Below are 13,718 nucleotides of genomic sequence, written 5' to 3'. Positions count from 1 at the left end.
AATGTAAATGCAGTTCTTCAATCTTACTTTGACTCTCTGGAACTGGAAAGCTGCAATGCAGGGCAGGCAAACTGGCACACAAGGCTAATGGTCCAGATCTTATAATAAGGAATACTTCTCCTTTGATTTGGAGAGAGGAGGAAATGAGAGAAAGAACTAGATCTATCCTTCTAGAGTGAAATTAGCAAGATAAGTGTAGTATTGATGTTTGCCTGACTGGAAGTGGGCAAAATCTTTTGTCTTGCTTGAACCTATCGCTAATGTCCAAGAAGCCTTCCCTGGCTCTTTGGGGACATTTTGAGTACAATCGATGACCTTGTAGGAAGTCAATGCTATTGAAAACAGTGGACTGGTATTTTCAAAAACAGGCCTTTCATTGCAAATGGGTGAAACTGTGTTTTTTAAAGGACAGCGTTTTCCTCAGCAATATTTATTTTTAGTCTGTGGCATTGGACCTGCATGCAGATTGTGCCTATAGAGCTACAGTACTCTATCGAAGGAGCAACCATAAAAGCCTAGAACATCACCATGGCCAACAAAGGGAGTTGTTGGAGGCTGTGAGTTCTGGGGAGTTGTCAGGAGCAAAGAGTGGCTAAATCACTCTCTCTGATCCCCCCTTCTCCCCACAAGTTCAGTGAGCCTTTTAGGTGATAGGTTGCAGTCAATGATAGGAGGTGGGGGTGCATACTTGGGTACCTCTGTACTTGTATTGAGAAAGTGAACATTCAGCACCCCATTCAGCACCCTCTTTACACATAAGTGATTTTGCTGCTATTTTGCCTGTGCCAGCTTATCCGCATTGAGCATGCCGATGCAGGATGACAGCTGGTTATCTACTCGAAGTACACATGCAGGGTGCACATGTAAATAACAGTAACTGATCTGTTAGCTTCTCTCTAGTTCAGGCCGTCTACTTACGTACTGAGAATTCTGGTTGGCCATAATTGTAGTTTCACCTTCCCTAGGATTCCGATCATGGGTTGGTGCAGAAAGTTTGTGGCCCCGGGGGTGCCATTTTATGATTTCACCAGTTCCTCTTTCGCAGTCCTTCGAGAAACACTACAGTTTCCTAAGAACATAGGAGATTCACTTTGAAACCATAAAAATCTGATGCTAGGCAGTACCCTGCATTTATATTTACATACTTACAGCGTTGCTCGCACCACATACTGATAAGCTGTCTGGAGCCTTACATAAACCAGCAGACCTGGCTTATGGTGACGAACACTGTTATTGGCAGCAGCAGATTTACAAATGCATCTGGACACTACAATTTTATTATGAAGAGACCCTTACAAGGAGACTTTAGCACAAGAATCCATGCCAATATTCTTTTTTTAAACATTCTTTTTATTATAAAGACTTCGAAAACAAGGCATAGGTTCACAGTATCACAACATAGGTAAAGGAAAACACAAGGATTCATCGATACACAATATGTTTTATCTGCCAATATTCTTACAAACTCTGTAAAATAGTGTTTCTACTTAATAGTTCCTACCACCTTTGAAATATCAAGTGGCAGTGGTAGAATGGACCTTATAATTCTGCGTGGCATTTTGCCTGCTTTTGTTTAAGTTCATTAAGTTTTTTCTTAATTATCTCACCATTGTATCTAAACTATAATCTCAGATCATTTCACAGTTGGCAATATTAACTGATTTCCTAGGCTCATCTTAAAATTCTAATATCTTTCCAGGGGACCTTCATCGAATTGAGGAGAAGCGCAAGAGGACAATGGAGCACTTTAAAAGCATGGCTAAGAGCATCCCATTTACAGGTATCACTGGTGTGGGGGCTGAACAAGAACCTCTTTACGGGACACAGTTACAAGGGTGGATAAAAGACATAGAAAGGATGTTGGGTTTAAGACACTCTTCCTACAGAGGTTTAATTTAGAAAGAACAAAGCAGGACCATCACAACTGTAGGTGGGTAAGTGGTATGAAGAGGAAGCAAAAACTTCAAATAAGAGGACTGTGGTGTTCAAAGTGGAAGGTATGGAGTCAGAAAGGATTTATGAAGTGGTCGCTCGTGTGGTGCTCAGGACTCCACCTCTGTTTGAAGAGTATGGATGTGATGTAGGCATCATTACCAACAAAAGGACAGGTGAGCCTATCATAAAGTATTGGTGACCCTTTCACTTGAAAGTGTCTGTGCAGGTGGGTCTGGGAAGAAAGGTAGACGCCAAATGTAGAAGAGAGAAGTAGAATTACATTTAACTGAATTGTCATGGAATAGGTTAGTAGATTCAGGCACAGTCTAACCCATTGCTGGTTCTTAAAAATGGGGAGGGCTCATTTGTGGATGCAGAAGGTTGAGAAGTCGAATCAAGTTTTGCGGATACCATAACCGAAAGGAGGAAGATCTTTTCACACAATTCATTGAGGAAACGAATAGGCATACACACAGAAGAGGATATATCGGTAGGAAGATAAAAAAGAGTCAGTTTGGTGGAATGGCAAGGTATTCCTCAATAGCCGCATACACCTTGAATAGACACCATGTACATCAGGAATTGTAACCTGGGAATGATTTAACAAGCTGTGAGACGAAATTGAAGCCCTCCATTTTTCATGCTAGGCGAGTTAAGGAATATGGTGCACCAGAGTTCAACAACGAGGAGAAATCCATCAGTTACTTTTTCAAAAATTGGGATCACCTTCACAGGTCAGCTGAGTGACAAAGAATTTTTTCGATGGTACCTGAAAGGGTTGAGAAACGCAGAAATAGAGACATGGTTTATTGAAATAAAGTCAGACTCACAGCAAATTAAGATGTAACAAATTGGGGGCGAAGTTCCAGAGGCTTATTTTAAGAACACAAACCAGTTTGTGCCTTGATGATGATTCCACTATGGGTACTCCAGCCATTAAATTGATACTAATAAATGTGTCCTGCATTTCTAGACTATGTGGTCAGGCTGTCGTGCCTGGCTGTTTTTTAACTCTCAAAACTAAACTCATCCTTCATTTTGTAGCACATTATACTAGTCATTCCTCACTTATTGTGCCCATTTGTTGTTCGGTTCACTAATGCTTACTTTCTTTAGCAGCATCCACTGATCCAAAAATGCCTCGCAGAATAGCTACTCCCTTTCGGACTATGAAACCAACACCAAAGCAAGGTCAGTCAAGTAATATTGACTATAATTTATAAGCCCACATTCATCTGCTGTTTGTTGTGTATGTTTGAAATTAATACATTTAGCATAAAGCATCATTTAGAATGTATTTGAAGAAGCATATTTACACATTAGCAAGTTGAAGGTAATACCATAGAATATTTCATGCCTTGAATGAGAGATCGCACTGAAAAATAAAACCCAATATTATCAACATATGGGACAAAACCAGAAGTAAGGGAAATTACTTCTTTAAAAATGGAGAAGGAATTAATAGTTCACCACAACTCAGCGAATGTTTGACTATCCATCTGACCCCGAAGACTTGTCATGGGAATGTGCAAAGGATACTATTCAGTGTGGGGAACAAGATGAGCAGACCTATAGGGTGGTTGAGCAAACACGACTCGCTGAGTATGGGACAGTTGGAGAACACTCTGGAAGGTGAAGGGAGACATTGCCATAGTACAAGTATTCACAGGTTACTTCTAGTCATTTTATTGATCTAAGACACGGGGGGATTTTCACATTTTAGAAGGCTTCTGAAGGGACATCTGGCTACAGAGCTCATCAAACTTGGAAAAGTCTGAAATAATGATAGAAATCATAGGACATGAGCCAGCCATAGGGCGGATCGGGAAATAATGAAGCCCACATGGAATCTCAGCAGAGTTATTTAAGATACTAATTTGCAGCTTTGGGGAACATTTGTGGGCTATGATTTGAAGCATGGGCTTGAAAGAGTGACTGGAGATCTGTAGTATTTGATTGATTTAGATATTTGTTTTAGAGGTCTTTAAATTTCTCCCAGTCAGAAGTTGTACACCAGCGTGGCTGCTGTTCACCATGGCTAAAAGTTATTAGGGTAAAGGAGAGTGGCGTGATGTGTTGTAAAGTGTAGTACAGTGGAATGGTGTTTAGTAGAGTTGAGTGGAGTGGAGTGAAGTGGATTGTCATGGAGTAGCATACAGTGTTGTGGAGGGAGTAGCGTGTCGTAGAGTTGAGTGGCAGAGTGGAGCACAGTGTCAGCTGAGTAGAGTGTCATAGAGTGCAGTAGCATAGTGTGTGGTGGAGTGTTGTAGAGCAGAGTGGAGTTGTGTAGAGGGTCTTGCATAAAGTGTTGTAGAGTGGTGTACAGCATAGTAGGTTGTCAAGAGTGGAGTAGTGTGTAATAGAATAGAGTGAAGTAAAGTGGCATGGAGTGGCATAGAGGGAGTTGCATAGAGCATCATAGAATGGAGTAGTGTTCATGGAATAGCATAAAGTGGAAACAAGTGATGTGGAGTAGAGTGTCAGTGGAGCAGACTTTAATGGAGTCGAGCAGGGTAGAGTATAGCTGTGCAGGGTAGACTGCAGTTGCGTGAAGCAAATTATTTTAGTGGTTCCGGATGCAGTGGACCTGTATAGAGTAGTGGCGTAGAGTACAGGGTTGTGGAGTGGAGTGATGTAGAGTGCAGTGGTGAAGAGGGCAGTTATGTATGGTAGTCTGCACTGACAGAATAGATTGATGTAGAGTAGAGGCATAGAGTGAAGTGGTACACCGTAGATTAGAGTGGCATAAAGGGCAGAACGGTGGCGCAGAGTAGAGTGGCGTAAATTACAGTGCTGTAAAGTAGAGTGGTATACAGTGGTGCAGAGTAAAGTGACATAGAGTGCAGTGGTGTAGAGTGGCATGCAGTGGCAAAGATTATAGTGTTGTAGAGTGCAGTGGCTTAGACTGTATTGTTTTTGAGTAAAGTGGAGTGCAGTGGCATGGTGTGGAGTGGCGCAAAGTGCAATAGAGTGGTGTAGACTACAGTGGCAGAGTATTTATTTATTATTTATTTATGTATTCATTTATTTGGTGCACGAATCATCCCGAGGGGATTTCTAGGCGCCATTACAGCTGGGATGTCACATAGTACGAGATGATTTTAAAGGGGATGTGGCGTAGAGTGCATTGGTAAAGAGTAGAGAGTCATTGAATGCAATAGTGCAGAGTATATTAGAGTGGTGTAGTGTTCAATGGCATAAAGTGGAGTGGCGGAGTGCAGTGTTGCAGAGTATACTGTCGTTGAGTGCACTGGTGTATAGTAGAGTGGTATGGAGTACAGCGGTGCAGAGTAGAATAGAGTGACATAGAGTGCAGTGATGCAGAGTAGAGTAGAGTACAGTAGAGTGGCGTAAAGTATAGTGGCCTAGATTGAGTTGGTGCAGAATAGATTGGTGTAGAGTGCATTGGTTTTGAGTAAAGTGGTGTAGAGTGCAGTGTAGGGTGGCATAGAGTGGAGTGGCGCAGAGTGGTGTAGAGTTCAGTGGAGCCTGGTACAGTGCATTGGCATAGAGTGGAATGGTGCAGAGACGCAGTGTGGCGTGGAATGGTGCAGAGTAGAGTAGAGTGGAGTGAGGTAACGTGGAGTACGAATTGTATGGTAGCATACTGCCATTACAGTCAACACATCTTCAATTGAAATGACCATTATATTTGCCCTCACATACAGTTTTACTGATAAAAGTTTACAGCGCACAAAAGATAATGTGTGGAAATGTCATCACCCAATGTATTGATTTGATCTTCAGCACAGTTCGTTTGAAGACATTACATTTTTTTGTTAGGAAAAAAATAAAAAATCTGTACAGCCTTCCTCAAGCAGATCCCCACTAGACTGTGTGATTGTCACATAAACCCTCTCACTTTGAAGTCCGAGAAAGAAAAATGAACACCAAGGTCCCTGGAAGACACAGCCTGACATTTGACCTTTGTCACAAACACGATAAGATGGGAAGAAGATTTAAAGGCCTGTTTACAGAAAGGGAGTGTGCGGAAGAATGCAGTAAACAAAGTTAGGGCAACGGAAGGGACGAACTCGAGCTGGACAACCTAAAGCAAATCAGCCAGCAAATAGAAAGACAGAAAATGTGAGTTACAAATCACAAAGCCAATGGTAAGCAACGGGCGGAATGCATTCCTAGGTCAACTTTCTGAATGTTCCCAAGATGTTTAGCAATCCAGACAGTTGCGCTGTCTGGTAGTCTGCGGTCTAAAAAGGAAGAGCAGTTTTATCTTTGTAGAGTGTTCCGGAAATGCCCTGCAGACGGAGCTAGTCAGTATCGAGGATTCATTGTAGATTACCATCATGTGCAACACTATCCACCCATCTATTTGTTACTGGTATCGTTTAACATTTCTATACTACATTATTTGATATCAGTATGGCTTTGCACCAATGAATATTAAATCCATTTAGTTTTCCCCAGAAACCACCTTTATCTTTTGCGAGGAAATCAGTTAGTGGACATAGGGATCCATACACTTTAAAAATATTTTGCCTCTGGTATTCTTTTACAGTTGGCTTCCTCTGCATTTAAGTAATCATATAAGCCAAAATACCCTTTCCATTACTACCGTGAAATATTCAGAGCATCTCTCTGAATGCCTGTTTTTGTGTTCTGAATGATTCTTGCCCACGGATCCTGGACCAGTGCTCAAGGTAGACCAATCGGTCATAAATATCTCCTCAGTCCACCAGTTATCCCAATCCAGAAAAGAAGAGCTACCTGATGGTGATGATGGGTTTAACAACCGATTTTTAGTTTTCCTTGCAATTATTTAATTATTGAATTTCCCCAGGGGAATCATACACAAAGGAAATTTGAGGGCCTCATTCCAACAGCGCAGCCTTACAGAGGTATCTTTGTGCTTTTGATTAATGTGGAAAGGACTGTCACATACTCACATAGCAGCCACAGATAGTCACATTAGCAGACTACTTCCCAGCAATGGCTGAACGGGTGTTATGTTCTATCAGAGTTGCCTGAAGTGGACATCACAGAGAAATAACTCTCACTCTCATTTTAATGCATTAGTCACAAAGGAGGAATTTTGTATTTCAATATTCTAGAAAACTCAAAGTGGCAAACTAACATCACATTTTAACTGATGGAAAGACAAGCAGGAGGACCATTCAATCTGAGTAGTAGTGCACACAATTTCTAACTGTCCTAAAGCTTTTTCAAATGAAGCAAACGTTTAGCTCTGCCATTCTTACTTTTCTGTTTTACTACTGAATATCCTCTAGTTTCATCATATAATTTCCTGCAATATTAATTGAATGGTATATAAACTTTGTGTACAGTGTTTTTAAGCCACGTCTTTTTTCCCCATAGAAGTCCCAGAGATGGTGCCAATCCTAATGCCTCAAGTGTCCATGAAGTCGGTGGTTCAGCCAACACAGTCCTCTGTGCCCTTTAACTTCAACAGTCAGGTTGCATCAAGCCAGCCTACTGCATCCTCTTCAGCAACCCAACAGCTCTCCCATCAGATGTTTTCCACTGTGGATTTCAGCAGCCTGGGATTTGGAAGTAATTTTCAGCAGCAGCAGTCCCCAATGGTTGGTCTGGGCACTGCAACAGCAGACGATAATAACCTGGCAACCCTCCTAAATATGCATTGCCAGGAGGAGCTGGGTAACATCCTAGGTGACGGTGACCAGTATGCCAGCCTGAACTCTATTGAGAACTCGGACTTCTGCAAGATGCTGAGTGAATCCATGGCCAATCTTCAGACACAACAAGTCGAGGTACAGCCAGTAGACGCCTCTGGTTCCAACCCTGCATGCTCCGGGAGTCAGTCCACTCTCATGACCTACCCAGATTCAATCACGCGACTAATGGGTGGAAGGTCAGATGAGGAGAACGGCCAACAACTAGATAGTGTCGGCAGTCTGCTTAATGGAATCATGAGTTCTATACCTGGAGATGACAACCTTACATCGATGGTGGACATGGACCTGAACAGTTTCCTAAACCACCTATCGTGAGTCGACATAGCCAATACTGCCATATATACAGAAACACGTGACGATGAAATTGGGTACAGTCTTTAAAGGACTGTGCCCAAGAGGCGGGAGAACGATATTAGCACAGACTACTGGACACATAGTGTCAGTTACCTGCCTAACAGTGTCAGGAACCAGAATGTTACATGGGCTGTAATAACTACAAAGCAATGACAACCTTCAGGCTTAACTGCCCTAACCAGCTGCACATATGAACTTTGTTTGCTGTTTTGCATTCATTTATTTGGGCAACATTTTCTATATTGCTAAGTATTTAGGACTTGGGCAGAAAGGTAGGGAGTCTGGTAGATCGTTTTGGGGCTTCTCCTCTTGCTCCCCTGTTCTGTCTCAAAAGTGGCTGTGAGAGTATTTTTGTGTAATGCTTGCATCTTATCTGTTGGGTTATCAACTCACTCAATCCCAACCATGTACTTGGTGGCAGGTTGTTGGCCTGAACAAAAAATAGTGGTCTTAGTGGACGTCTCAGCATTTGAATGGCAATAGGACTAAGTTATTGTTTGATTTTATGCATGTCCTTCAGAGGCGATCGTTGAGAAGCCTGGAGCTGTGGAATGAGAAAGCTTGCACTGCTCTTCGGCGTGCATCTTGTGATGTGCGGAGGACTGCAGAAAGCTGAGATTTATTGCAAACACTAAAACTTCATCCCCCATTTGTAAACATGTTTAGAAAAAATATATTTCACCTACCACTTATAAACTTTGGGCTCCTTCAAATAATGCATTCCTTATGCAAGTGGCTCCTGCATTTGATATCTTGCCAGCTTTCTAGATACATTTTTATTTGGTTTTGTATTACCAATTGCTGCATACAGGCATCATTGGAAGAATAATTTAACCTGCAGATCTAGTGTTAGTCACATCCGGTATCCTCACCTAGGAAGGAAACCCATGCTATGTTTTTGGGCAAATTGTGTGTGCATCTGAAGGAAAGCTAAATAAAAATCCAACAAAATGCAATAAAGCTTCTAAAGATTTTACAACCTCCAACTAGGGCCAATACCTGGAGCCTCTTTTGAAATCATATTTATTTGTTGTCTTGAAATAGCAGCACAATTGTCTGATAATGGTGTTAATATAAAGGTGACCGTTATGATGTTAAATATGTTCTGATGTTTGGACCAGGAGCACATTCCAAGACGAGCTGGTCAACTCATTCATAGCATCAAACAGCCTTTATCATCTGAGCCCCAGCCAGAGCGTAAAATTGCAAGCATTTGCATAAAAGTTTAAGTGAAAGTGTCATGACAGCCCTTTCTCTATCCACTTTCTGATGAAGGTATAAACTCTGCATAAAGGAGGGGGCACCCAGTGTTAAGCACTTGGATGTGAGTAACAGCCTTTGTTGCCTGCCTCTATGATTGAGTAACAAATACCTGTCTCAATGAGCATTGGGAACTATAGAACAGGTTTTCGCATGTCTCTGGGAGAGAATGGTGGTGACAAATGTGTTATTTTGGGAACCTGTTAATGGTCGTATGGATTGTATGGTTCGGATGTGCAAATATGTAACTGTTGGTTGTTGGACAGACAGTTTTGATAGTTTTCGACAAAGTACTTCCGGAAGTGCACTTTATCATTCAAGACTGTCAGAACTGAGTATGAGAAACCTTGTTTGTGAAGCACTGGTTCTTGATTGTCTGTATTTCTCTTACGTTCAAAAACAGTTGAATATCAACTTAAATATGCATATCGCAGAATACATTTAAAATATATATATGTTCAAATTTGAAAATTTTAGAAAGAGAACATACATAGGAAGCAACATTTTTCTTTTTAAATGAAAGCCAAATAAATCAGCATAGTCTTTACAAGTATGTTTGATTGAATACACCATTCTGCATTTAAAAATAAAAAACCATAGAGAATAGAAACTTTGCTCTTTTTGCTGTCAAAATGAGTGCACTCTGACAGTTTAAGGATTGTGGGAAGCTAGAGTTTTAAAGCAGTGTCACTGAGGAGATTATTTCTTTATCTCGCTACTTGCGGAATGGGGAGAGGGCATTAGACTTAACACCATATAGGGTTCATCTGACAAAGTTTGACATGCATGCTATCATGTTTGAGACACTTGATGCAGCATTATCCAAAGTTGAGGCATCTTTTATCATCAAGATCTTTAACAAAATCAACTATCGGGGTTTTGACGTTGTGTTCAAACTGATTCAACTATAGAGCGCTCCAAGAAGAGGAACATAAAAAATGTGCATTCTTCCAAACTGGTAACACCTTTGGCTCCTGATCTCTTGGATGCTACTGCTGTTAAGCACAGCAACCACAACCCGTGTTTGACACTCCTGTGGTCCCAAGGTTAGTGCCTTGTGGGTGGCTCCTTCATAAGTAGCACAAGAGGAAGAGAGATTAAGTGCAGGAAAACACAAACCTAAATGGCTGAGAAAATGAACTAAGGACCATTGCACCAAAGAGTTGTCCTAAAGTTAGCTTGTTAAGGATGAACGCTCTACAGAAGACCATCCTAGAGAAGATAGTTTAAGGTAGGAAACACTGGAGAATAATAGTCCCTATGAAGGCGCAATACACTAGATACAGACTCTATCTCAGAATGTAGTGAGTATTGTCCTTTGTCACATAAATCTATCCATTCACATATATCCCCAGTTGACATTAGTAGGTTCCACACAATGACAAATGGGTCTTATAAGAAGCTGAACATTAAGGTCAATCCACCTCATTTACACACACATCTGTCATCTTCAAGGTGCCACGAGCAATGGCAGTGTTTTAGTTGCTTACAGGGGCTTCTTGCACTTACTGTACACATCTTTTTGAAAGTAGAAGTGCCATGAATCTGATCTGTTTATTTCTAAGGGAAAACACCTTCTGATTTGTTTGTTCTTTCAGCGTCCAGAAATAGCTATAATGCTACAAGAACATTATGTGTTCCACCAGAGAGAGAAAGTGGAAGAATCTCCTCCTTTATGATGGAGGTGTGCCAAACATCACCTACTGCCTTTGTGTCTGTTATCCATTCTCCTAAGATGATCTGACTATGTCCTTTGGGATTTTCTAGACCAATGTGTAAAACATCTGCCTTGTAAGAAAAGGGAGGACATAAAGGAAAGTCACAAAGATAGAATTGTTACCTGTGATCAGCATAGCAAACGACATGATTAACCTGTCTGCCCATGGTTATTTGGCATTGTTTGTAGGTGTGCATCTTGGCCTTGACTTATTCCCTGACCCGACAAGCTCAGGAGAGGATCTTTGTTCTCCAGGTCTATGGGTCCAATCTATTCACTTTGTACACTGCTGATGAAAGCCAGAAAGCAAAAAAGAAAATAAACAGACACTCAAGTCAGATGCCCTGGAGGAAAATAAAGATTTTTCAAAGATTTCTATCTCAGAAGGCATGGTAGGGTGCAGCAGCACTCAATTCAGATATCTTATTGGCAAAGGCAATTGCATCCGCAATAGAAGCAATGGTAGTAGTACAAGAAGGCAGGAAGAGGAAGGGAGACAGCCATTCTAAGCCCGGGGAAGGTTTCATCTACTAGTGTAATTGACTGCCATCATTTAGTTTCTGCCATCTACCTCTAAGGTAGGAGGTAGCCTCGCCACCAATTAGCCAAGGTCTTGTACTCCTAGCTCTCCTTAATAAAAGAAATGGCTAAAAAATGAAGCCTGTCTAATTCTAGTCTTTGAAAACTGGAAGAAATGGATCACTAGACAAATTCACTCATTTAGTGTGGCAACAGATCTTCCATCAATTTTAATAATGGGATTGGAATGAAATCATAGATTTGGAAGGCCATATCCTAGTCATCCAGAAACAAGTTGCCTCCACGTTTCCAGATCAGCTTCAAGCACTATTAATACAGTGCTGTGCCTTATGCACTGCAAAAAGTAGGAACTTACTTCTGACACACAGGCATTTAGTATATTCATACTTAGACGATAGGGTGATCAAGGTCAGGAGTCGGTATGTGATTCAGGGCCTGCATTAGACAGTATACATTCTTGACATTAATTTGACTTGTCTGCTCGGTGAGATCTTCTTGAGTCACTTTCATTTGTTCTGTGTCGAAGATAGCCCGTCTCTTGAAGGAAATACTTCATTTCCAAGGCTTTTCCAAGTGTTGAATGCTTTGTACTAGGGAGAGAGTTGACATTTTCGAGGTATTTTTTTTCAGAATTCATAAACATCCCTCCCTAATTCTGTTGGACCAGGAACATAGTGTTTGGTGACAGTTATAGACACTTTGTTTTTGACCATAAAAAAATTAACTGCCTCACAGAGCATGCTTCAAGTAATCGGTCCACTTCACCTTCATAAGTTACACTTCCATGATTCACTCATTTTAAAGACTGAACTTGGGATTACCATTCTTTTCTTACCACCTCGTTGTAAAATATATTTCTGGAGTGCTGTTTTTAGTTGCTTGTACTTCGTAGTTATTGATTTGATGCAATAGTCTTCAAGTTAAAAAAGATAATTTAGTCTCATCTGGCTTTGACTCAAAAAATGATGAAAATTTGTTCTGGGGAATTCTGCAGTTTAGGAACCAGAGAAAATATCCAAGATGCATTATTAGAATTATAGCTATATATATATATATTTTCTATTTAAAATATAGAATGGTCTGGCGTCCAAGGCAACCTGAACTGTTTAGTTTTCAAACCAGTACCTCCCATATCAACATAGACTGACTGTTAAATGCTAAAAGCGACCCCTGTCTCAGTTGCATGTATGAAATGTGTTAAGCTCTTGTGGAAATGACAGCTTTAATCACAATATATTCTCTGCAAGTAGCCTTTGTATTTTTCCGTAATTACTTTAAAATGCTTAGACATTTTAATCCTTTTGATATTCGAAATATACTATCTTTATGCACCTTTTTTATGCAGTGAAGAAAATGTACAAACAGTTTGACTTTGCTATAAAAAAAGAAAAAAACAATGCTCGACCAGTCGCCTGGTGTATTTCCATTTGTTAAATGTAATTTTTTTTACCAGCTACACGTACTTGGCCTCAATGTATGATAATAAGCCCTATGTGTGAGAAGTCTTCTTAAGTCATGAAAGCAAACTTTCAGGAAATCAAGACTATTTCTTGCTACTATTAATGCACCTTGCTTTTCATTAGGATCGTTAAACTCTGATCTTCCTTACTAAATATTAGTTTTGAGGCCAAGCGTGTGGCCATGTTTTTTATTTACATGTTTTGCACATCACCATTTGCTGGGATTGTTCTAGAATGGGTCTTTTGCTCTCTGACTTGTGCAGAACAGTTTTTGGTCTAATCGAGGTCTCGTTGACATGGTAATTTAATCATTAATGGAGTAACATGCTCTTTTTCTAATGTTTAATGTGTATTTGCCAGCATGAATCAGTTTTCGATTCATGTGTGTTGCAGACTGCCGCCAGCTGTGGGATCAGGTTTAATCCAAAGTAGTTGTATTATTTTTTAAACTGTGTATTAAAAATATCTGTAAATCAACCTTTGTTGTTTTGGAAAACCTGATCATGCCTGTGACTTGCATCAATGGGAATGCATGAATTGATGCCCTTCTGAATCCCAGAGGCACATACCCCACATAAGCAGACCCATTAGAGCCACCCATATCCTTGACAGTGCCAGCAACAGCATTTATTCTGGAATCTTGTGAGGACTAGTTGAAGGATCTTTTTTTGTGGGAGGGTGTACTTCACAGTGCTGTCATGCCTACCAAATCTCATAAGACCAGACGTCTTACCTTTGATTTTGAGGCACGGTCCTAAACAAATCAGCCCTGCTACTGAG

General features: G+C 40.7%; 1 protein-coding gene across 4 annotated transcripts in view; it reads left to right on the top strand.

Moving 5' to 3' along the window:
- The window catches only part of RELA (RELA proto-oncogene, NF-kB subunit), a 367,284-nt gene extending 353,869 nt beyond the window's left edge, over positions 1-13,415 (top strand). For 2 of the 4 annotated variants that reach the window (XM_085625889.1, XM_085625887.1), the window contains exons 10-12: positions 1,700-1,780; positions 3,052-3,126; positions 7,270-8,947. In XM_085625889.1, the coding sequence (XP_085482015.1) occupies positions 1,700-1,780; positions 3,052-3,126; positions 7,270-7,922 (809 nt within the window). In that variant the 3' untranslated portion in view covers positions 7,923-8,947. Of the gene's footprint in view, positions 1-1,699; positions 1,781-3,051; positions 3,127-7,269 lie in introns of all 4 variants that reach the window. The other 2 variants (XM_085625888.1, XM_085625890.1) reach the window with 2 other exon arrangements.
- Positions 13,416-13,718: the final 303 nt, after the last annotated feature.

This window comes from Triturus cristatus, chromosome 9, assembly GCF_964204655.1.
Source record: "Triturus cristatus chromosome 9, aTriCri1.1, whole genome shotgun sequence".
Classification (NCBI taxonomy): Eukaryota; Metazoa; Chordata; class Amphibia; order Caudata; family Salamandridae; genus Triturus; species Triturus cristatus.
The sequence above is the reverse complement of the archived record's forward strand: the minus strand, read 5'-3'. Positions and strand labels throughout refer to the sequence as shown.